Source organism: Octodon degus, unplaced genomic scaffold (genome assembly GCF_000260255.1).
Source record: "Octodon degus isolate 3935 unplaced genomic scaffold, OctDeg1.0 scaffold00003, whole genome shotgun sequence".
In the NCBI taxonomy this organism is placed as follows: domain Eukaryota; kingdom Metazoa; phylum Chordata; class Mammalia; order Rodentia; family Octodontidae; genus Octodon; species Octodon degus.
Genome location: NW_004524579.1, coordinates 35,431,640 through 35,457,682, shown reverse-complemented (window position 1 = coordinate 35,457,682; position 26,043 = coordinate 35,431,640). Strand labels below are relative to the sequence as shown.

Sequence of the window (26,043 nt, the reverse complement as noted above, 5' to 3'; positions counted from 1 at the left end):
ACTTCCTTGGAGGGCAGGAGGCATACAAGCCAGGTTGTCAGCTTTGAACTTCTCCTGTATTAGAGGGGGAAAGATGAGAAGGTGCATCTGGTGGGATGGCTTCGTAGAGAAAGGATGGAAGCTCCCCATACACGCTACCTAATGGGCGAATGAAGCTGAATGGACCCGATTTATGTGCTGTGTCCCGAACTGACAGATCTGGGGAGATGAGGGGTTGCCAGGGGCTTGGAGTAGAGAGGAGGTCTGACAGGTGCAGGTCTTACTTTTTGTTTTTTGGTGGTGGGGCATGGGGGGACAGTGATAGAAACATTCTGGAATAGGGTAGGGCTCATGATTGCACTGTAAATATACCAAACACATTGAATTGTGCACTTTAAAATGATGGCTTTTATGTGATGGAATTTTATCTCAAAAAATGAAAAAAGAAAAGAAACCAAAACAAGTTCTGTTCTATGTTTCCTCCCACCCTCTCCTCCCACACACCCCACCTGCATGTGAGACTCGACATCCAGGAAGCACCTCTAATGACATTTCCTTTCTCCCAGGTGTCAGGAGGGTGTGGGGAGTCATGGATGGGTCTTCTGCACTCTGTCTGTCTATCTCTGTCTTTCTATCTGTCTGCCTGTCTGTCTGCCTGTCTGTCTGTCTGTCTGTCTGTCTCTGTCTCTCTGTCTCTGTCTCTCTTTATCTCTGTCTCTGTCTCTGTCTCTCTCTCTAATCCACTGTCAAGAGCTGTCAATTCCCCTCCACTCACCTCTTCTTCCCTAGAGCTTCCTTTGCCAAAGTTGGGGCTCCAGCCACATCCTCCTTCTGCATAGAACCCTCAGTGGCCCCTCCCTGTTCAGCAGCACCCCCAGACTCAGCGGAACCTTTCCCTCAGTCTCCTGACCCCTCTCCCTCCAGACCCCATTCTGTCCAGCAAGGTGGAAAGGGCTGGCAGAGTGACAACAACAGCAGCTGCAGCTGGGTGACTCATCTCACCTTTACGGATCACCATAACCAGCCAGGGCAGAGCTGAAGTAAGCACTTGGTTTCCAGAAGGCAAAATTCTTTACAGTCTAAGAAAAACAATGGCTTTTGACAAAGACATTTAGCTGGGAGAGAATGGGGAAGCTTACTGAGGCACCACTGGGGCTCTACCCACAAAGACTCCCCAGGGAGGAAGTCAAGTGAGAGCACCTGTGGACTGCAGCTGTCCCCAGACATGCATGGCACCAGTGGGGAGGCACCTCGAAGGACTGTGTCCAGGAGATGCCGCCCAGGTTTGGCTAGCAGCGGGGAAAGGGAAGGCCACATAGAAGAGATTTCACATGCAGGATGTTGGTTTGAGTTCCTGCACTTGGGAGTGATGCTCACTGATCACTCCACTTTCACAGTCACTCTGTGAGACATCAACGGTGGTTGCTGTTCCCAGTGTACAAGTAAAGCAGCGCAGCTTGAAAAGATGTGGCATCATTTTCAAAGTTATGCACACCATCTGTGTGGGGCCTGCAAGTACTGAGCGTGGGCTTGTCCTGGGGTTAAGGACACACGAGAAGTCAAAACCCATGTCTTCTCCTATAGCCCAACAAGGGTAAAATAAACATGGCTACATGCGAGGATGCCTGGACAGCAGGATTCTCCAGGACACTGGGCAGGCAAGGGCCTTCTCTCCTAGGCTTGTGAGGACATATTGGAGTAAGCACCAAGCCCTGCCATGGTATCTGGGTTGATCAGTGAATCATGCCAATTCCAGGCAAACTAGAATGATCTTGAGTATTGTACCACGGGGCTCTGCCTCAGGCCCCATGGGCTCTACACTTTGATCATTGACAAGGTCAGAAGGCTAACAGTCATTTCTTCCGAGAAGAAACACAGAGGCCTAACAAGAATTTGAATAGATGCTCAGCACCACTAATCATTAGAGAAACGCAAATCATAACCACACTGAGACCTCACCTCATACTCCTTAGGTCATCTATTATAAAAAGCAAAATGCAAAGAAAAAATCCAGAAAGATAAATATTGTTAAAGACATAGAGAAACTGGAAATCTTGTGCTTCATTAGTGGGAATGTCCAATGAGGTAGCTATTTTGGAAACAGTATGAAGATTCCTCAAAAATTAAAAACTAGATAGACCACATGGTATAGCAGTTCCATTTCTAGGTACACACCAAAAAAGGAATTGAAAGCAATCTTTAAAAAAAGATACTTCTCACTCATGTTCACAGTAGCATCAGCCACCATAGCCAAAAAGAGAGAGCAACCCGAGTCTCAGTGGACCAATGAACGGTGAACAAAATTGAAAGAAACATGCAATAGAATGCTATTCCGCCTAAGACTGGAGGGAATTCGGACATGGGAGTTGACACGGAGGAACTCTGAGGACTTGACAGTGAGTGGAATAAGCCAATCGCAAAGGACAAGGGCTGGATTATTTTGCTTATATGAGGTATCTAGAGTGGTAAGTGGGATGGTGGCTGCCAGTGGAAGAGGAATGGGGAGTTACTATTTAATAAATAGAGATATTTGGTTCGTAACATGGAAAGAATTTTGGGGGTCAGCTATTCAAAGGGAAGGTTCTTAACGCTACTGGACTGCACATTTGCACACTGTTAAGATGGTACATTTATGTTTTAGATTACTTTCTCACAATTTAAATTAATTCTCAAACATATAGCATACACATGATGAATTCCTTGATAGATAAAATCAAGATTGATAAATATTTTTGATAGTTGGAGTTGTAGATGGAGTGAAGGTGTATTTTGTAAAGGGTGTATTTCTGTAGGGAAGATCACTCTGGGGCCCAGGCCTCTGCAATCAGCACCTCTTGTAGAAAGAGAATCTGCAATCAGGGAAAGGAGCAAACTCCATGTGAAGCAGCCACCACAGCCCTCACCTTGCACGCAGTGGGACAGGTGGGCCAGCTGCTAAGGGCCTTCCACAGGCTGAGGAGACCAGAGACAAAGGGAACAGCGCGGTAAGCAAAGGACAAGAAGGGAGGAAGTGTTCACTGCATGAGGCTGTCATTTGGAACAGGCCACACCAGGCGCTCGGCCAGTGGTAGACACATGCGGGAGGGCAGTGTGGCTCGGAGAAAGGAACGACTTTCTCATCCACATCCCTGCCATTCCCATCCCCTCTGTCCAGTGACCAAACCTACATCTGTGACCCCTTGGATTTTGCTAGAAAGTTCAAGCAACATTATTCAGATAGGGCTGGGCACTCCCTCCCTCCAGGAATCCTCATTTCTACCCAGTAGATTCTGCTAAGTTTCAGGAATGTCCTGGAAGGTTGTTACTGAGTGAAGAAAATGATGATGTGGAAAGTCAGCCCAGACAATGTGACAATGTCCAGCTTGATACAGAAGAGAAGGTTGGCTAAGGGAGAAGCCCCCTTTTGGGTGCTGCGATGATTTCTGAAAAAAGAAGCCCCTGAAATCTGAAAGTACAGCCTATTCCCCTTGAAAGGTTCAAATCTTTCAGCATGGTGTGGGTTCCCTGCCGGTGCCCATAGTTCCACCCAGTACCTCACTGCTGGGAAAGTGTTGCAGCAGGGTTCACTGAGGGTGTGTTTGTTGGTGACAAGGGCTGTCCATAGCTGCTGCTGGGAAACCTAGTGGTTGTTCTCGAGCCCTAAGCAAGTCTTGAGATGAGATAGAAGTTAGAAATGGAGCTACTAAGACTGATTAGTTTAATTAGGGCTTTTTAAATGGAAAAAAATAATTAGTAACATTATGAAACTGGCATCTTCAATACTGTGTTCTCATGGAACTTGGGAAGTTCGTGATAAGCAAACAGAACTGAGGAGAATTGGGAGAGGTCCCAGGGCCCTGTTGAGAATCTCAGCCTTCAGAATCCGGTAGGGGTAGCTTCACAGCAGCTTTGGTGAGGATTTTATAGGAAATTGGGGATTTGGTAAGAGCTGAGAAATTGCTAAGAAGTTTTCAATACTATGCTTTATCTAAAAATTAGAATTTACTGGCTGAGGCTTGGCCCTAATAAAGACTGATTTGCAAAGAGGATCAAACAGAAAATGGAGCGGACAGGGTCACCAACTTGGATCTGATGGTCTCAGGCTTAAGACCCTGTCTCTTCCTGTAGCTTCCAAGGTAGATCCTACTCTCCTGAACATGTGATTCCCCCCTTAGTTGTCTTCTCAAACCATGATGACAAGCAGCAAATCACTCCTCCTGTAGGCTGAGAGGATCTCCCAGCAGCCCGGGCCACCCTGGGCTTGGTGTCAGGCACCCTGGTTGCTCACAGGCCCCTGGGGAGAAGTCAGGGTGGCTGTGGCTGCTGGGCAGACTGCTCATTCCTGGGAGGCTTCGGGAAGTGTAGGTGGCAGCGTAGTCAAATCTGTTACAAGAGGAAACTGGCTCCAATGCTGATTTGGAGCTTCCCAGGCCATGAAAGGGAACCCTCTGGGAATGTGGCTGGGAAGCTGGCTTTTGACAAGCTTCCAGAGAATCTGCGCACGCTCCGGTTTGAGACCATCATCTGGGTGACAGCCCTACTGCAGGGGTCAAAGGGCCAGGGATCAATCAATTTTATTGACTTTTTGAGCTGAAGGAGTCATGGGCCGCCAGCTCGGCTCACCAGGCCCAGCGGCAGCACACTGAATACTCACTTCCTCCTTCAGCATCCATTTCTTTCATTCACCTGGCTGCAACTCAGGCCTTGGAGTGAACAAACAGACTAGACAAAAGCCCTGTCCTCAGGGCACCACTGGTCCAGATGGTGACAATGCCTTAGATTCAAGTAACGCTTGATAACCAAGTCCTGTCACATCCGAGTTACATCATGTGTCACCAAGCCTTTTGTCGTATATACTACTGTACCCATTTTGCAGATGAGAGGAAGGGCTTGTGCAGAGTCCACAAACTTATAGGCAGACAGCACAGTATTAAAGGCTGCACCTTATGTTCCACTGACCACGCAGTGGAGACCCACTAGACCTCCCCTCTGCAGAGCTGAGTTCTCGAGCTGCACGCTTTTGGACCCCAGAGACGCTTGGCAGTGTCTGGAGACATTTTCAATGATCACAACTGGGGGTGCTACTGGCATCTAGTGGGTAGAAGCTGGGGATGCAGCTACACAGCCTACAAAATCCACACCAAGAAGGATCCACCCACATGTCCAAAGGGCTCCGGCTTCAAGGAGAGGCAGAGACAGGGTGGCGCTGAATGCTCACTGCGGGCCGCCAGGTCCAGTTCTTAGCACCCACTATGGTCTGGATGCACTTACAAGCCCACAGAAGGAAAAACTGGGGGAAACAGGTTACTAATGCTCCATGTCCCCGTAAGTAGAATCAGCTGAGACTGGGGCTTGAAAGACATCCGTCCAACTCTGGGAAAACTGTCGTTTTGCTGTAGAGCCACCTGGCCCTCTCACAGCTGGGACCGCAGGTCCGGGTGGGCAGGAGGTGGCCTGTGCTGGGCCTATGGACACAGCGTGGTGACGCAGTGCACACCTCCTCCCAGCAGACTTCCGGGTGCCCTCTTCCTGCTGCTCTCCACTGGTGCCTTGCCCAGTGCCAGGAGCCCAAACCCCTGGACACCAGAGCACTTCCTTCCCACTAAGAACACTGCCTTGGAACTCTCTGTGCCTTTCGCTGGAGCTGTTCCTCAGGTATCTGTCCTCACCTTGGCCTTGGAGTAGAGGCTCTAACTAAAAGCACTGCTCTCTAGGCTGGGCTGCTCCCTGGATGTCTGGTGTGGCAGCCACAGAAGCTCCCTGCGACACCCCCTGACCTGGAAGCACATGGAGCCACCCAGCAACCCAGTCCACGTGGTCCCGTTTCCAGCTCCCTAGGCTGAAGCCCCTTCCCTGCAGGCAGGGCAAGGGAGGGGCCTCGCTGTGCTCACAGGAGTGGACTTGGGCGGGGGGGGGGGGAGGCCAAAGATGTCTTCTTTCCAATTCAAAAATAGTAGATTCCTACAGAAATTAGTTCCAGGCTGGGGTGGAGGTGCACACCTGTAACCCCAGCACTTGGGAGGCTAGGCAGGAGGAATGCCATGAGTTCAAAACCAGCCTGGCTACATAGTCAGTTCAAGGCCAACCTGCACAACACAGTGAGGCCCTGTCTAAAAACCAACAAAGCCAAGCTACTTCCAGAGATGATATGTTAGCTTCCACTGTTGGTGTCACTTCACAGGCACTATTTGCATGCAGACTTTATTGAGCCAGGTTTGGGCTGTGAGGTGGGCCAAGCACCCAGGGCCTATGGGGGTATGGGTGAGGTGTAGAAGTAGTGCAGACAATTCCCTGAAAATTCCAGTCTAGACAAGGCTGCCCTTCCCCTCCCACAGCGACACATGGAGGTGGTGAAGCAAGGGGTGAGGAGGGAAAGAGAACTAACATCTCTCCTGGTTCCTCCCCAAAGGTGGAGCTCCTCCTCCGCACACTGAAGGCTGTTCTTTCTCACCCTGGCTTGGCTGTGAGTGAAGAAGGTGGGACACAGTGATCTGCTGCTTGGAATGAATCTTCCCAAAGCTCCGAATCAATGCATATCCCGGGAGGGAATCATTACTGTGCTTGGAGAAGAGGACAGTAAAGGGGTTGGAGGGGCAGGGATGCAATCAGAGATGTGACCCTGGGGTCCAGTCAGGGCTGGGGCTTGTACATTGGCCTTAGCATGGCCACACATGCCAGCAGTCAACAGAACTGATGTGTTGAAGCAAAATGAAAAGGCATTTTTCTGCTTGAATTTCTTCCTTCTGTATGTAATATCTCATCAGTCCAGATTTGGTCAAGGATGCTAAACTAGGAATGGTTTGGAATACAGAACCCACTGTAGAGATTTGACCTTGCACAGCTGGCAGAGCAGGTAGGTCATCTCTTCTCTGCAGAGGGAGGCAGGGCATTGGGGCTCCAGTGCTCTGGTGGGGTGGGTGCCAATCCTGGCATCTCTACATGCTCTGCAGAAAGCAAGGCTCCCTGTTCTTACTCCTCAATTGCCTCACGCAAACCCCACCCTACTCACATCCAAGAAGGTTTCAGGGGGACTGGGGATCAGCTCAGCCAACTGGCACATTGCACAACCATCAAATGTATGTTTCATTTCAGGTATGGTTTTGTCTGCTTGTACGTTTCAGGCTCCTTTCAACCCCTTGCATTGAATGGGCATTTGCTTTCCTCAGCTGACCTCCTCTGAGGACCTCTTTCTATTCTGACAGGAAAATGAACGCCATAGTTTCAAGTCCCCTGGAGGACAAGACAGGGTGTGTGCCCTGCTTCCACACACACACTTTAGAGGAGAGGAGAGCACAGGGGCGAATGGAAGACAATAACAGACCCAGAGCTGCACAGTGTGGCCTGTGAGGCCAGCATCCTTTCCTTGCAAACCAGCTGCAGATTTCAATCAATTCAATCAATGGGCCATGTTTTCCAGCCATAAAAATAGCCCAGAGGTTGCTGGTCATTGGCTGTAAGATGGATGACCAGTGACCCCGGAGGCCCCAAAGGTCAGAGATGACTATCACCTTCAAATGTAATGTGTGCCAGCCCCAAGCCCAGGGCCCACACCATGCAGCATGCACTGCTGGCCCTGCCTGGCACATGACCCTTGGGCCTCCTGAGCTATGCAGTCTGTCTGTCCATCCCCTTGGCCCTTGCTGGGTGCTGCAGTCTGGCCAGGCCAAAAGCCACACATCTGTCATCTCATGGTGGCCTCTGCAGCAAGCAACAGGGGACTGCAGGAGAACTGGCTGCTGTTGTGCTTACGGCCTGCTCCCCTCCTGTGAAGCACTTGCCTTCTCCAGCCCCACAGGCCATGTCTGTGAGTGGGAAAGATGGCCATAGCCAGTGCTTTGTGCTCCAGTGTGAGCACGGAGCCCTCTTCGGCCCATGGCCATGGGCTCTCTCCATCCCTGTTAGCTCGAGGATGACCTCCGGCTTCTGTAGCCACATGCATGTTCCTGTTCCTGATTGGACACTGGTGCAGCATGTGCTGTACCTGCAGTCGACTGGAGCGTCAGTTTTTTCTCTCCCTGCTCTTTGTCTGATGGGACACTAGATCAGTGCACTGGTCTTGTGGATTTGGGGAGCAGCACGGGAGGGCAGGACACAACTGGCCTGGCCTGTGAACCACACAGGGCCGTGGTGTTCCCCAGGGCTGCCTCCCTTGCTGCAGACAGCGCTGGCTGCTTGCTGGGGTTGCTGAGGCCTGAGCAGGATCTGCCTCCTGGAACAACTTCCTCTCACAAATCATTGCAGTTGGGCTATTTAATGGTCGATGTGTCACCCAAAGAGGCAGTATTTCCCAAAAGTCAGGAAGCAAATAAATTATTACAGTTTAAAAATGAATCTATTTATTGATCTCCTTCTTTTACACTTTTAATGCTAATTGTTTTTCATGGTACATGCATTTGGGATTCATCAAAATGAATTCTTAACGAATTCCAAACAAAAAAAATATAGCAGACTCACAGAGAGAGTCCAATCATCTTACCATTTCTCAGAGGTCTTCTGCTCCGAAGGGCCCCAGCACTGTGATGGAATCAAGTGTGTCTGTTAGAGCCAGGATACTGCTGCTTGAGTGACAGACGAGTGGGGACCTTACACACAGCCACGCTGCTCGGGGACCTGCAGTGTGGTCCCCTCTGTCTCAGGAACCTGCAGTGTATGCTTGGTCCCCAAAGCCCTTCCTCTCCCGCTGCTCTGCCAGGTCTGCACCTTCTCGTCCCAAGGAGACCTCCTGCTCTTGATGCCGGGCTGTGTTGTGGCCTCTGCCTCCCAACTTCCTCCTTGCTGTCTTCACTGCCTGTATCACAATCTGTGTTTACAGTTCAGTTTGTCCCTTCATTATTCCACTACAGCACAAGCCCCAAAGCACAGCACCCCCTGCTGACATGTGGGACTGGATAGTTACCAAATTAGTGAGTTTAATTTTCAGTCAGATCTACCAGACTCAAGTGAATGTCTTCCCCCCCCTTGTTTTTTTTTTGTCAGGTTCTTACTCCAGGCTAGCCTTGAGCTCATGATCTTCCTGCCCCAGCCTCCCAAGCGCTGGGGTTACCAGCGTGTGCCTCCACGCGTGGCTTCCTGCCTGCTTTCCCTACTTCTCCAGGACACACTTGTTTCCTTTCTCTGTCCCTCCCTTCTGTGTTCCCGCTGCATCCCTCAGGCTTGGCTCATGCTTGCAAGTTGGAGCCGAGGGATAGGAGAGTAAAGAAAAAATAAATGGAGTCAAGGGCACTGCAAGGGCTGGGGTGCCAGGAAACAGCTGAATCCCTTGAAGAAGGAGACTGAGCGCTGACCACTGGGGGCCACGAGAACGCAGCCCGTGTACCCCGGGGTTTCAGGCTGAGCATAGCCGTCTCGCAGCTCCAAGTGCAGCTGTCAGAAACAGAGGCCTGGAGAGCACTTGACCGTGTGTGTGTGTGTGTGTGTGTGTGTGTGTGTGTGTGTGTGTACATACAATGTATACAATGGACTTTACAAAAAATACATTAATGAGATAGATTTCAAGACGCACAGATGATGCGAGTGCCTGGACTATATTAATTTAGTCCTCTCTACAAATGCCCAGAAAGTAATAGGGATTCAGTAAGTCATTGTAGACTAAACAAATGAAGATCGAATTTTGAGGTTCTTGGTTTTTTGATGAGGTCAAGAGGAAAATGAAGCGCGTCTTTCAGCTGCCATGAAACTGAAGAAAGATATCGTCTGTTGAGGGAGAGGAAAGAGCACTTTGGACTTGAACCCCAGCTCTGCCGTTTACCTAGATGTGTGGCCTCAGGCCAGTTACTCGTCAGCATATCTGTGGGCCAACGTAGACAGTATAGCCTAACCCAGAATTACTGACAGGTTTAAATAAAATTATACATGTGAAATGCCTGACACAGTTTCAAAGCATAACTGGACCCTCAAAGGACCTTCTGACTTGCGAGCAACCTAAGATTTGTTTTATCATGGACACACTATGGTGTCCAAGTTGAGGCTAGGGGCTATGGATAAGGTGGCATGTTCTGGTTGACTCTGGAAAATTCTAGTATATTCCAGTATTTCCTTCAGTTAGATCCTCAGGGGAAGGAGAGGTAAGGCTGCGTAAATCCACCATGCAACAATAGATGCTGGAGTAGCTCTGCCCCGGCATGGGGGCTCTTTGGTGCATGCTGGGCAGATGGATAATTAAGTTTTCTGCCTCAGAGGGTGTCTACATCCCCTGAGAAGTGGACTCTAAACATGTGGCTCCTGATTCCATTTTTAAAACTCATAACACCCTAGAGTGTACTTTGTGTGTGTCAGTGACTTCCAACTTGTAAAGAACACCTCTGTGGAGACAAGGAGGTGCCAATAAAGACAATTGGGAGAAGAGGATGGAAAAATGTGAGGACCCACAGAGCCAAGGAGCAGGTGGCCCAAGGGGCCTGGCTGACAGCACCGATGCTCCCGAGTCAGTGACAATGAGGGCCAGTGGCTACAAATCACATTCCACTTTCCTAAAGCTATCCATTGCTTAAGAGGAAAAAACCCAGCTCCTCAGTTATAAGAAAAATCACTCTGTGAAATATAGTACATTTTAAAGCTCACATTTTAACTCAACTATTTCATGGTAAAATAGTCCTATTATTCACAACTGAGAATCAACATAATTCCAGTTCGTTAAAATTTTGACACAATTGCTATAAATCCAAAGCAATGCTATGGAGGAGCGAAATCCCCTTTCTGTTCTACCCCATTTCCTTACGTGTCCACAGGGATGCTGTCCCCCCTCCACCTACCAGTTTCTGTTCATGCCTCAACTTCTGTCACAGGAGGGACACCAGAAAAACACAGAAAGCTGGATCTTGGCAGCAGGGCTTGGGGTACAATAGTGTTTTTTTTGTTTTTTTTTTTATCCATGTGATCTTGGTCATTTATCTATCTGACTGGTAATTTTTTCACCTGTAAAAGGGAGGTAATAATTCATAGGCTTTAGGATTAAGAATTAAGCAGAACAATGAATGCACCTAGTATAATGCTAAAATAAGTACTAAGCAATATCTCTTCTCTGCCAGCTTTTCGCCTAACTTTTAATAGGGAGAACTTTGATCTGGCTGAAATAAGACAGGAAAATAACTAGTGAAAAAGTATCTCTTCCTATGAGAAGCATGAGAAGAAGATGACTAGAGAAATTATATGAGGAGAATGCTTAGCAGAGTTAGCACTGTGTATTTCCTGTGTGCAATGTGTTCCAGTGGGCTGTACATGTGTTCACACTTTTCTATTTTAGCCCATGGACTGGGTATGACTATGCTTCCATTTTGCAGATAAAACTGGGTCATGAGTGAATGTAAGTAACTTGGGCATAGGTAGAGCCAGATTGGAACCTCAGCAGTCTCATCTCCTGGAAAGGAGACTCTGAGACAGAGCTGCTAGAAGGAGGTGCCCTGGTTAGTGGTCCTAGGAGACCAAAAGGGGCTGAGGGAGAAGTTGCACTGTAGTGTGGCTGTACCAGTGTTCTCTGCCCAACCCATGGCACTAAGAAGTGGGATGGCCCTTTGGAGATGTCCTCAACTGTGGCAGAGGAGAGTGGAGCCTGCACCCCCAGGACCAGTTGTTGGATACAGCGTCCATTAGGAAGAAGGCCATTGCCTTGAGTAGCAAGTGGCTGCCTTCAGCTACAGGCAGCTACTAGAGAGCTCAGCTGAGATGCCAGTTGCCAGCAAGCTGGTGCCTGGGGAATGAGTGCCCCTGGCAGCATCTGCCAGTCACCCCACCCTGCGAGTCAGTGGATGGCCCACTGACATCCCCATGCTTCAAACAAAAGATAGAAGGGGCTACTCCAGAAGTCTGGGGGATGCTTACAACTACTTCCTTCTCAACCATAGCTGCCCTTGGAGTCGCCAGTACTACCATTCCCTTCCTCTTCTCCCATCTAGCCTGGAATCCCTCCCCCTTGCTTGTATGGAATCTTGCTAATTTCATGCATAGCATCAAACAGGCTACCCAAGAACCTCAGCCCCCAGAGGCCTGCATTCCTAGCAAGTATGTCCTTCAGGTCTACAAATCAGGCTGAGGATTTTGTCTTTTTACTGGGATGAATGCCTTCAGCCTCTTGGTACCTGTATTTTCTTTCCTTTTGCTGTTTAGATGAACAATACCTTTGTTGACTGTCCCCCAATGTTTTATTAATCGTTTCCAAAGATCTCTGCAGGTCAGGCCCCTCTGGCTACCACGCCAATCTTGCTACTCAATATGATAATTACACCCACTGGGTCTCTATTATTTCGGGACCCTCTCATCCTCCTCATTACCAGAGGGTCCAGTTCTCAAATGACCTCTTCTACTTTCAGCTCTGGCCTACGGTGCTGCTGCTGCCCTCCTAACAGAACACCGTCCAGCATCTCCTGCAGAGTGAGGGCACGTTACCTGGGGGGTTCCCTGCCATACCTAGTATCTGCTCTGGAGTCTTACCTCTGAAATTGGTCCTTTCCTCAGTCTGCATGGCACTTCTGGCATTTCTTCTTGGCAGAGTGTCAGCCACTGTTTTCTCCAAGCTGAGCAGCTGATTCGCAGCAGGTCAGCATCCTGTCCCTGGGGTACTGCCAATGTCTCAGTCCCATATCCATAACTCTCCCTTGCCTTTCTTTGTATTTGGTGTCCCAGCACCTTCAGAATCCAGTCCTTCAATTCTCACGGGGTCTACAGGACCATGTTGGCAAGGTCCTATGGTTTCTTCAGGACATGGTTCTTTTCCTTTTTTAGCAAGCCCAGCAATCTGGCAGCCAGGTTACCCTGTGACTGCAGTCAACTGGTCGGATGAGTGGTACAGGAAGTGGGAGACAGACGTTGTCTTGCAACAGGAGAAGCCTCTACATTATCCTCAAAGAGAGAGCATGAGTTTTTACTGGGAGGAGCAAGCCACTCAGATTCAAGGGAGTCCACTGGAATCAGGGGACTCAAGATTGTTCAAATGTATCAAGCCAGGCAGCCCTTTCCTTCTCAGTTAGGGTTGTGATCTGGGGCAGCAGACCTTCCAAGGCCATCTTGTGAGTTCTGAGCCTGGCTCTCAGCATATCTTTGACTATAGATGAGCTCTCCTGAGACACTGCCAAGAAATCTCTCTGGCTTTCCCATTTATCCTTTAAGTGGTGATTAATCACCCTTAGCCTTTCATTGTCTTTTCCCAATGCACACAGAACTGTCACCCACGACCACTGTTCTTAGAATTTCTGCTCTCCCTTACTTCTCAGACCCTCGGCATACTCCCTTGAATTCCACACCATCATCAATGGAAGCATGAATAGTAGTCCAGCTTTAGCCTGCTAGAGACATCCATAATCACTTCCATCCTCCTTGCTATGGGCCAGTGGGTGAGTGACCCTGATCCCAAACCCATTTTCCCTGGTACCAGCTGTCAGGACCATGTGAGAGAGATCTATCTGCCTACAGGAAGTTTATGGGGCAGGGTTCTCATGATTCACAGCTGCAGACAAGACAAGTGGGACTAGGCAAAGGTTGAGCTGTGACACCTTCAATGAAGGCTTTTGGCAGCACTCAGGCCTTTTGCAGCTGTTCTGTGATGGAACTCCAGGCAGGGTCTTTGTATCTCCTAGGTGGTAACACTGGGAAAGGGGGCACAACCTCAGCCAAGAATGGTCTTCAGCTAGGAGGCAGTCTCCAGGAAGGACTCAGCAGGGAGCTGTTAGATGCCAACACTCCCAGAAACCGGGGAATAAATGCTTCCAGCATGGGTGGGATGACCTGGGCAGAACAATGCCAGGTACCCAACTTGCTGTGCTGACTATACTCTAGGATCAGGAGAACATATAACTTAGCTTTAAAATGAAAGGAGGTTTTCCTTAAAAAATCAAATCGAATGTGAAACTTAAGAGAAATCTTTTACTAGTGTCTTTGCCTTGTACCTCTCAAGTATCCTTTAACAAAGGAGCCTAGCTATCTGTAATTGCAGATAGTAAGTTGTTAATGAACGTCTACCAGTACCCTTCAGGTTGTAGGTCTGAAGTAGCTTAAACCGCTCAGATCACATAAAGGTTTGGCTTCTATAATCTCTTCCTTCCATTCCCTCCACCCTTCCAATTAATTTCTATTTATTCAAGGCCCAGCTCAATGACTGCTCTCCACAAGCCTAATTAGACAGTGCCCCACCAGAACTGATCACCCTTTTTCTTCATTGCTCTTCATCCCTCTCTGTTTATAGTACTTTTTTAATAGTGTTGAGCTCATCTGCAAGAGGAAAACAGAATATAGAACATATGCTTATCACTTATTGGCCTTTTAGCAACGATCAAGTGTGGAACATGCTTGTCCTATACTGAGATTCAGTTAATGCTTGGTGATTGGATAGAAATAACATTTCATTGCCACATCTTTAAATTATTGGTATGTTTTTACTAAAGCAAAATGCTACTGAGTGGGTCAAGTTTTATAGACTATATTTTATTTCTGGGTAAACTGAAATGCTATCAGTTTGACTCTACTCAAAATAAGATGTTGGCAACAAAAACTTCGTATTTTGTTTTATTTGCTTTCATGTTTCTACACAACTCATTCTACAGTACTTTTCCCAGGGTCCTGTTCTGGGACATCTTTTACAAAGATACTCATTAAGTAGTTCAATGTTATCTCAGATGCTAACATGAATCCTGACTTTCATATGATCTTTTCCCTTTTTGTAGAATCAGCCATAACTGATCAGTCCCAGCCACTGGCATGTGTTTCGACATCTCTTCCTGACTCCAGACTTTCATGAGAAGCGAGATGGGAGCACACAGCAATTCGGCAAAGAGGCTGGTGATTACAAGCAGATTATTTGTTGGATACATGTCTAGATCTCCATTTGGTATACAGATAGAGATGAAAACACAAAACAATAAAAATTCAACAATATATTCCCAGAATATGAGAAATTTTATCCATGCCCAGAAAGAAATTATAAATACCAAAATATTAGCTTACACTTATTGAGTACTTATTAGCTGCTGCTGTTCTTCTAAGCAGGTTACAGGTGCAGTCTCATGGATTTAACAAACGGAGCTCATACTGACTTGCTACCTGCTGCAGTTCGGGCATGATATATCCCTGATCTTCTCTGCGAAATCTCAGAATATTGAGGAATCTTGACTGGCTGCATTCTCCTTTGAAACCAAGCAGACCTAACATGTCTCTTCAGAATAGAATGGGATTATTGAGAAAGAGGGTGTATGAGTTGGGACTGTATTTTCACCATCATTTCAATGACTTTCATGACACTGGAGAGTGAATCCAAGTTTTGCAATGAACCAAAACTTTTTATTTTTGAAACAAGAGTCTCATTAAGTCACTAAGCTGTCCAGACTGGGTTTACTTGTGCTGTTCCTGCCTCATGAAGAAAGCATTTCTGGCAATCCTGATGAGGTACATCATTGAGGATGACTCTATACTTAGTATATTTTGTCATTAGAGCTTGTCTGGAAGGTGTGGGCACCATTTGGCTTGTTTTCTAATATGCAGTAAAGAAAAGAATCCATATCCACCTGATGGAGGTATTTGTCCACAGAATAAATGGATACAGTCTTGCTTGAGAATGGGAGGAGCTTCTCTATCCCAGAGGTGCATAAGCTTCTCACTTACAAGAGTCCTAATTAGGAGACCTTTACAAGTAATTTCCTTAAAGGGACTTGGGGAAGCTAGAAACAATGTAAACTCTAAGGGTACATCAACTTTTTTCTCATACAAATGAAGGGAACAAATGTGAAGTAGGGTTTAAGATTTATGTCATCACTGCAGGATCAATGTGCAAACCAAATCCTGAAATGTTGGCATAAAGTGACACAAAAATTGGCTTCACGCAAAGCCCAATTCATGTCCAAAAAGGTGCACAGAAGCACGAAGTCTGAACACCTTGCCAGTACGCACTATTCATCAGGCTGCCTCTATGCAATGGTCAATGTAAGGATTAAAGAAGAGATGCCATTGTGAACACAGCTCATTTAAATGACAATGACAAGCACAAACCCTTCTGTAGTCTTTTTTAGTTTGTAAACAGCAAAAAGAACAGGAACATCTAATTTCTGAAACTCTTCTGGCTTTTCTTTTTGACCTTTGGTATTTGTATGTATTGACGATCTCTAAACCATTGCACAAAAACACCTTGAAGTGTCAAGCTTTAAAAATGAGTCTTCTTTTCTCTTTCTCCTGTGCACCGTGGATTATCTTGGCCTTGTCAAAATACATTCTCTAGTTAGAGGGTGGAAATATTTCCCTCCTGGCTCCCAAGTATTGATTTTCTTCAACACTCAGCTCTGTCCATCAGGCGAAGGGGTGAAAGGTGAAAGTTCACCCAGCACTGCTTGGATTTACCTTCCTATTAATGTCATGCCCTTTCCACATTTGATCAGTTTATGTGATCACCAATCATACAGAACTGTTACTGGTCTTATTTTCCTATATGGATACATTTGAGTCATCAGGGAGCATTAATACAACTCCCAGGGCCAACAGTGGGCATGTGACAGGACCAAAGATGTTTCAGTCAATTCTTGTATGTTTATCTAATTCTTAGAGAAGATTACAGTGTTACATGATGATTGACTCAATTCAAGCTCTCTGTGTTCTTATCTGAAAGAAAGGTACATTTGCTACTTACACTTGGTGGTCTGAGAACAGGACCTATTCTGTTTGTAACCCTTGCTTTCGCTGCAAACCAATTATGTACTCTTTACCTCAGGGATTCAAATTCAGCTCCAAGCTGAATATTAAGTGAGATGAATTTAATGACCTCATCCCAGATCCCAAGAGGCAGGCAACCCATGTCATCAGGTCTGATAAGATATAATTTAGGACAATCAACAGTCTGTTTAGGAGTAACTTAGGGAAAAGGTAAAGGAACATGCATGTCATGCCCCTGCCCAAGCCGAAGAGGGTGCTGTAGAGTCCCTCTGCCTGGTAGGCTCCTCCCTGCTTCTGAGATGCACAATGCCACCAAGGCAGGATCAACATGAACTGCAAAACTAAATCTTGAGATGTTAGCACAAAATGATACAATTGCTCAAAAATCATTCATATCCCAAAAGATGTACAGAGGCGCAAGCCTAAACATTCAATCGGCATGCATGTAATATTAAAGTTGTCTTGATAAAATGAAAAAATGATGATAGAGAGATCTAAACACACTGTGAGCTCAGTTAATTTAAATGACAATGGCAAGCACACCTCTCTGTAGTTTTTTTTTTTTTTTTTTTTTTTTTTTTTTTTTTGCTGTGGGTGAGATTTTTCTTTTCCTCTGCTTCTGTCCTTTGAGAGGAAAAAATTTGTATTTCCTGAAGTTTGTGTTTCTCCAGTGAAATGAATAATGAACAACAGAATTGGGAGAGGGATTTCAACTGAGAATGTTTAAGAGGAGTAAATATTAGGAAAAAACAGTAAGAGGTAAAAAAACAATCTTCAGTACAATTCAGTTTTATTTGACACACATATGTACACAGGGACATTTAATACATATAGAATCTATTAAGTGGAATCATCCAGAAATGTCTTGGGAGGCAGACATTTTGATTCTCTCACTGTGCCCAGTGAGTTCAGTCATCACAACATTTTCATGTAAGTGTCACGTCACATCATCTTTTGCTTGTAAATTACCAACGAAGCCATATACATCTTTACATTTACAAGGACAGGTTCAAATGCAGGGCCAATGAAATCAATAAAATACTAAGTACGTACACTGATGAAAGCACAAAGTTTACCTCGCTGAACAATCCAGGCTGGGGTGAAGTTTAGGACTGTGGGTGTCAAAATAGCCAAGGACAGTGTTATATTAACAAGAATGTAAATGTTAGTATAGTGGTTAGAAATGCCACCTCGTCATCCACTGCCATCCCCTGCAGTTTTACAGACCTTGTGCCTACTGGCTCATCAGTGTGGCTACCGGCACACAGGATGTGGAGGGCAGGGGAGGTCCTCATCCAGGGGATCTGTTCTTCAGGCCCTCTCAGTTCTGTCCCAGTCTCCACGGTGGGTCCAGCTGTGCATCTGCAGTGGCCTGCCTAGTGGTCCCACGCCTTTTCCCTGACACACAGTACCCTTTGTTTAAAAAGAAACATTCTAAGGTACAATTTACCTCATTATTTCAAATAGTTCTGTTGCCTATAATAGCTTAATTTCCATTTCAGTTCGTACAGTAAGCGGGTGCTGAGTATGCAGACTCAGGAGCCCAGTGGATACACTAAGTGGACCGCACGTTTTTCCATCCACACTGAACACACAGCCTATTTACCACACAGAGTCTACACTGTACATTTCTTTGTTTCTTTCTTGGAATCTACATAGAGAGTTGTTATAAAGATGATGTACATGCATGTGGCAAAAATTTACTTTTGAGAGAACACCCAACATATAAGATCAAGGAGGAGGACGGTTTAGCCACCAATGGAAATAACATATCAATAGGAAAGAGATGTTCTAGTGGTCTTGATTTCATAATATGTTCTTTAATAACCTGTTTCAGTAAAGTAACAGATATATTTGTTCCTACACCTTGAGCTTATCTTTTTAGTTTATAAATTCTGACCATCTACGCTTTTTAGCTTAAATCTCTTATTATTATATTGGTTCTTCTGTGAACTTTACATATTTTCTCTGAATTTAATAAATCATGTTCTTTTCTCATACTTAATAGACCACTTCCCCAACTAACAGACTAACCAACAAACAGAAGTCCCATTATATAAAGATGGAAGTCTGTGAAATTCACACCAAATAGGATTTGATGGATCTTTTTTCATTACTACAAGCCAGAGCAGTCTACCTTGACGTAGGGAAATGGCGGTCTACTTGAAGTTGACTCTAAAGCGTGACGGACACTTGCACTGCAATGTTTCTGCTCCAACAAAGCAACTGAGAGCCTCACGTTGCAATACACGCTCTTGAACGTTCGTGCCATCGCTAATAATTTTGTAGCATTCTTGCTTTAGAAAACACCTTTTTAGTTTTCCTTTAGACTCACCATTGGTTGGAAGACTGAGTTAGAGTTATCATGTGATAGCTGATGTGTGGCTGCTGCAAGTTTTACCATGAACAGAGGGAAGGAGTATGCTCATTCCTGAACAAAAGGATCGGCAGCAGTACACAGGAATCTTTACTTTCGGGATATGCTATGCTTTCAAACATAGTTCTTCATCACAAAAGTCCCTTAAAAGATTAATTATAGTGAATGGATAATTATACTAGCTAGATCATAAGTAGTGATTTTTATTTTAAATTACTAAATATACTATCCTTTAAGCAGGAAATGAGCATTTTAGAAGGCTAAATGTCTGGAAAATTATATTTTCTACAAGGAAAACATTTCATACATATGTATATATTTTTTCCTCAATAATCTCAAATCACCTATGTGTCACTAAAGAAAGTGGTGGCTAAATCCTAGGAAATTGAATAGAGCAATTTCCTAGCAATCACCAGAAGAAAAAATAAAATCTATGTAAACACAGAATCTTCGGTAAACAACAGCGTGTTTCGGAAATCCAAAGGGAAGTAATTTCACTAATGAAGACTGCCACATCACTGCAACACCCCGCGCCAGCACAGCCAGATTGGAGCAGCACCTCAGAGCTGGGCTGTGAGGGCTGGAAATGCTGACGGGGTGGGAGAGCAATCACAGTGGTTATTGATTTTCAGGCTCTGTTGCACCAAGCAACAAGAGCGTTCCCAGGAACCATCGGTTTTCCCCTCCCATCCCTGGCAGGGAAAAACTACCTAGTGACAGGATGGCTACCTCCTGTCGAGCAGTGAGTGCCTGCCTCTGAATTGGCCTGTGAGGGAGTCTGCCTCCAAGAAACATGCGCAAGTGGCACAGACCTCACCAGGCCCCGGGTGACATGGGGTGGGCAGGCACTGAGGAAGGATCCAGTGTAAGACAGAGCAACGTTGGCCTACAGTGTATAGAACTAAGACACAATGAGGGCCACAGGAAGCAGTATCAGACCACAAAGCGGTGTTCCTTCCCATCATGCGCCATGAGGATGACATTGCGGTTGGAGGTCCAGATGAGCCTGGCCAGCTTGAGGGCATTGTGGGAGCCAGGGGAAGCCGGCTGCACAGGGGGCACCTGGTAGGTTTTGATGCAGCGTAGCTGAGGCGCCGAGTTCAGCATACCAATGCTTCCCAGTAGTGACGTGTTCATCTGGAGGGACAGAGGACAGGAGAGCACACATGTCATTCAGAGACCCTTTCCCCTTCACAGAGGGCTTCCATCTCTTCTGGTTCCATAATGGCTATTCACACTCACATTAAACTTATTCCAAATCTCCACAGGGCTCCTTTGGGTAGGTCTAAAACTGTTCTCATGCTATTACTGTAAGTGCATAAATCTAGAGAAATTTAACTTTGTTGGTAAAAGCAGGGGAGTTCACTGATCTTTCAGAAGGCACTAAATTATACCTGTTAATCAAATAGTTCAATTAGGCAGTATTTGGAAAGTGGAGGTATTTAAAACTGCAGACCTTTTTCTTTCTTACAGGAATGCTAAGGGAATCCATGAAGGATGAGTCATGAAGACAAGTTTTGGGGTTTATAATTAGTTTAAGAAAATGACAAGTTAAACTATAGAAATGAGTGATATTGTACCAATCAGAGCTTCAAATCCAGCCCCTCAGCCCCATTACCGACAGCTTTGTTCCTCGCCTGCTTCTTAAAAATGGGCTCTAAAAACTCTCGCTTATTTTGACGGGAAAAGCAAGCCAATATCATCTCACTGCTGTGGTACCTACTACATTCTCCACATTGTGTCAAAAATAACCTTTCTATCAGTTGGTGATTTCTGCTTTTTGGCAGGCCTTCTGGATTTGAGTTAAATTTAAATTTTCTTAATATATGCACATAACTGAAAAATAACATGAAAACTATGATAATGAATAACTATGCATTCAGGTCAAACTGCTAAATATTAGACTGCAGTTATCTAGGGAAACTGTTTCCAGAGCAACTGAGTTGGAAGGTTCCTTTAGATTCCAAGTATTAACTTAAAATGTTTTCATTATGCATCATTTGTGCTATTATAAGCCACATAGAAAGCATACTGAAATCAGAAAAGAAGCCTTAGAAATAATTCTTTTCCTCTGGACTAATTTTGTTTCTAATTCTCACCAGTGAAACTTCTATCTATATGCATAAGATGCTAGGAATTTGGCGGAAGGATGCAGACACCGATCCAACATATATAAATGGTTGTTACATGAAACCCTATCAAACCCTAGGACATTTAAGATGTGCTGTTGCTGCTATCATGCTCTGCATGTGGATCAGTGCAAACTACAAGCCATTCCTTTTCCAGCCCTTCTCAGCAGCAGGATGGTGTCAGAGGGCGTAAATCACAGCATCTCTAGCAGAGTGTGTGCAGGCTCCACTGACATTTTCACAATTTAAATCATCTTGAGTAATAACCCTTTTAAGATGACTAATGTTACTGATTTTCCTGCATTAATAATAGTGCCGAACACAACACAGAGGTGAAAAAAAATCACTAGTGTATGAGGTCACATTTTAAAACCAAATGTATGGTTATTGTTAACTCTTTCCACTAAAGTTTACTTTCACGTAAGGCGAAGCACTACCTCACTGTCACCCTTTCCCAAACCTCTTTCCCACAAAAAGTCCACAAAATGCAAAAAATAAATGTTTTACTGAAGTAGGCAGAAGTTCCCAGATTGAATAAATACAGATAATGGTGAGTTTAATTTTATAGTTTTCACGTCTATAAAAAATAACAGTATATTATGATTATTATTTTTAATAACAGTGTATTATTTATCCCCCTTACAGAACAGATCTAAATGATCCAGAAAATTGCTGGTTAAAATTAACTGGCATCAAGAAGCATACAGCGCTTTTTAAAATTCTAATTTCTCAGTTGATAAATAATTGCAAAGTATTTTTTATTTTTTATAGATTTTTTATGAAAACATGTATGAAGTTTGATTTCTGCTGGTGGCTTGAAATGCAAAGGGCATATAACACACATAGCTGCTTTCCCATTTTTACTTCTTTCAAGAAATTTAGTTATGTACAAGAAAAGAGAGCTAATAGGGAAGAGGAACAGAGTATGTTATGGGAATGCTATAGAGATGGAAAGATGTTCAGGAAAAGCTGTTATTATATCCAGCTTCCCTTTTAACCTAAGTCCTCCCTGTTTTGTTTCAATGCCTTTGATAAAATGAAACATCTTTCTTGCCTCAATATAGGGCCATGTACAGTTCTGTAAGGTACATAAATGTTATAGCTGCATCCAGTTCATACAGCTAAGACCTCTGTGTTCATTAAATTTCTTTGCTTCTCAGACCATCCTTTCTCTATGGCCTCCTCCAAAGAGGAAGTGATCTGAGCTAGCAAAGGTGACTTAATTATTCCATATGCTCAGCTAAAGAACTCTCACTGGTGAAACAATTAACAATTCTGCTATTCAACATAACTTTTTTCATTGGCAACCAGCTAAAGACTATGCTATAGTAACAGCAACTTAAACCTTGAATCTGTAAAAACCAAATTTAATTGTAGTATTTGGTAATATGAAGTTTTTTCTTGAATGTGAAGATATATTATAGTGTAAAAGATTCAAATACTGTGAGTACCAACCCACCAAATCTCCTGCAATGTCTGAAAATCACTATGAACATTTTGGTAAACAATATCAGAGAGAGAGAGAGAGAGAGAGAGAGAGAGAGAGAGAGAGAGAGAGACAGAATTTTACATAGACATACATTAAAAGGTGGCTTCACATAAGCCAGATACAGAAACCAATTATCACATTATTTTCTCTCATACATGAAAACTAAACTTAAAAAAAGACGGTATCAAAGCAGAAGAGGGAAGATTAAGGACTAAGAATGAACTGGGAGGGAATTTAATATGAGGGAGGTGGGGAATGGTAGGAGAAGGGAGTGTAGACATGCTGAAAGCATAACATGCATGCATACAAATGCATAGTGAAACCTGTGAATTCCTATAGGCATTAATATTAATAAAAGTACTTTTATGGTCTGTTTTTTCATTCAACAAAATGTTGAGGGCAATCATTCCATGTTAATGACTATGGATTTACATCATTGTTTTTAAATGGCTGAACAGTATTCTATTAAATGATAGAAAAAAATAAATGAAACTATCTAATTTATTATTAGCATTCCCGATAGAGAACATTTATTTATTGGACCATGGTGGTAAAGTTTAAGTGTGGGAATTACTAATGCATTCATTACCACAATATTCTTTAGCAACAGCAGATACACTGAAGTAAATACTCAAATTGCAAGAATATGATGTCACAGAATCACAGGGTTGAAAGATTACCAAATCACATTATTCAATAGCTGAGTATGTAACTAAAATGCAACTTTGGCTTTTCTTTTCCCTTCAAAAATATGGTTCATAAAACCAGTTCTGTGAAGAATATTTTCTGAGCACAGAAACACATACTGATATAATTCACCAAAACAGGAAATGTTTTAGTGCTTTTCCCAGTGTAAGTAATGCTGCATATAACCTTTTACTAAGTCTCACTTGAATAATGATCTAACCAATATTTCTCATTAACACTCATTTCTCAGCAAAGATTTTAATAGTTGATAGCTTTAGCAAGGCTCTGTATTAATAAGACTTCATTAAGTTTTCAACATATATTATAGTACACTTACTGGAATATATAAAAGTGTTCTATACATCATTAGAACTAAACAACATGTATCTAGATAAATCAGCTTAGACAATTTGGGGAGAACAGCAGTAGATCCAACACTGCTTTCTGGATACTATAATTCAAACAAAAGATCATTACACTTTTGCAAGAGGTTTCATTGTATTTTCTTGATGAAGCCACAGTGGCCCGTTTCCATGTGTTACACTGAAATCTCAACATTGAGCTGGGTATAATTTAAGCACTCAAGGAATGGACTTCATCTTAAACCCTGTTACCCGCTTGAGGGGCAGAAAAGGCCTGGGTGTTGACGAGTTGCTGGAGTGCTCTGGCCTTTGGAGACAATACCTGGTGCAGGTGAGCTTAGGGACTATGGCCACAGGAAGGCACAGGCACAGAGGCCCAATACGCTTCACAAAGCCCAGAAACAACGAGAACTCAAAGAGGAAAACAGGGATCTCAATGACAGCATCTAGTGAATAGTCTTGACTCTGAGGTTAAAAGAAAAGCTAACTACAATCCTACCAAGGTGCTGGGTAGAGATTTTAATAAAAGAATAATTTTCAAGGAAAGGAAGAACATATGTATCCATATAAAATCATAAAGATCTAGACAAAGGGAAGAAGAAAATTCAAGACAACCCTGAAAAAAATGTTAAACATGATTAATTTTGGAGCAATTCCTTTACATAGCAAATTATGTTTTCTTCCCAAAAAAGTTGATGATAAGTTTAGTATATTAATTTGAAAGAAGAAAGCAAAGACAGAACAAATGCTCCTTTAGAGCAAGCCCTGTGACTTGCTGATCTCTATGTAAAGACATCAAAACAATGCTAAAGAACGGAGTTTTATGTAAGTGGTCCTCCAAGAGTCAAAGAGAACAGGAAATAAAGGAAACCTGCATCAAAGTACAGTCAGCATAATGGCACAAGGACCACTGTATTGGTTCTGAGGAGAAAAACCCCATTAGTAGGTAAACTCTTAAAAGAACCACTGGCGGAGGAGTCTAGGTTATGGACATTTAATGGACTCCCAGTGAGATTTGGGTTACAAATTCCAACCTTGTGGTTACCCACTGAGAAAAATGAAGATGGGTGAGATCTCTAATGGAAGAAGTTTAATATGAGTTAATTAAGAGGCTGGAGATATAGTCTAGAAGAAATGATAATGAGAAAATAAACTGGAAAACTAAACTAGATAAAAAGAAAAAATCTGTAACAGATTTGGAACTTGTCATGCTTTAATAGAATGTTGTTAATTAAGCAATTTATTGTATCCGTTTTACATTTTATTAGCTATTGATTTTTTAAACCATCATCAAGTTGTTCTGAGGCCTTGTTTAAACTTTGATTTTATTTTTAGCTTTCAAGCCAATATGCTGAATCTTATACAACATCCTTGCATCCTAGGAAAATACAAGTGGCAACAAAATTTAAATTAACTCTTAGGGCTCTTGGTGATATCGTAGTTTTTATAAATTGTTAGGTCTGAAAAGGTAAGGTAATAGGAAAATAGATAGGCTGGCAACTAAGCATTGAGGATGAAACACTCTATTGTAAATGTTAGTTGCTCAAAATTAGTATTCATGCTACTTACAATTAAACATGAACAGTCTTGTGTACTATCCAATAAAAATACTCTGATTTTAAAAAATGTTTTAAAACCTAGGAATAAAGAACATTTCATGGAAAATGTAAAATGCAAACAAAACAAGATATAAAATAAGATAAAGAAACATGAAGCGAATGCTAAGAAAATACCTCACTGTCCTGTGCCCTATCCCTGGAAGAGTCACCAAGGACCTTGGTAGAACACTTTGTGTACATGAACAGCCTGAGAAGGTGGCCCTGCCTGACTCCTTTCAGGCCACTCCCCACCCTTGCTTCCTGTGTACACAGGGTACCTGCGCTCTCCACGCCTGCCCTCTGCAGCATCTGTATGGCTCAGGCTTTGCGCCACCTCCTCTGCGAAGCCTGCCCATGGCCTACACGCTCAGCTTCTCTGCCCTGTGACTACTTATTCACCTGTGTCTCCTTTAGACTCAAAGCTCTGTGACAGCCACTGCCCATCTTCCCAGATGCTAACTGTATTCTTGGCACCCTGAGGGTAGTGCCTTATACACGATCAGCAATCCATAAGCACTTGTGAGGGGTGGAAAGGCAGGAAAGAGGCAGGCAGGTAGGCACAACGGGAAGATTTTCCCACCCAAGCAGAGCATAAAGCATTTACTTCAAGTCCCTGCAGCATCTACTCTTACCTGCCAGAAAGAAATGTGACTGTCAGTGTTAGAGTAGGTGGCAAGATATCGTCCATCAGGAGCAAAGGCCACTGCAGTGATCGGTCCCTTGTGTCCATGGATTGTCTAAAATAAAATCCAGAGGTCATTAATGGTAGGCATTTCACAGAACTACTTCATGCAAATGCACATGTAAATGCATTCATGGT

General features: G+C 44.1%; 1 protein-coding gene across 3 annotated transcripts in view; it reads right to left on the bottom strand.

The window, feature by feature from the left end:
• Positions 1-17,364: 17,364 nt before the first annotated feature.
• Positions 17,365-26,043, bottom strand: part of Wdr7 (WD repeat domain 7) — a 438,292-nt gene continuing 429,613 nt past the window's right edge. For all 3 annotated transcript variants that reach the window (XM_004623683.2, XM_004623684.2, XM_023715190.1), the window contains 2 exons: positions 25,856-25,960; positions 17,365-20,095 (listed from right to left, as the gene is read on the bottom strand). In XM_004623683.2, the coding sequence (XP_004623740.1) occupies positions 19,892-20,095; positions 25,856-25,960 (309 nt within the window). In that variant the 3' untranslated portion in view covers positions 17,365-19,891. The remainder of the gene's footprint in view (positions 20,096-25,855; positions 25,961-26,043) is intronic.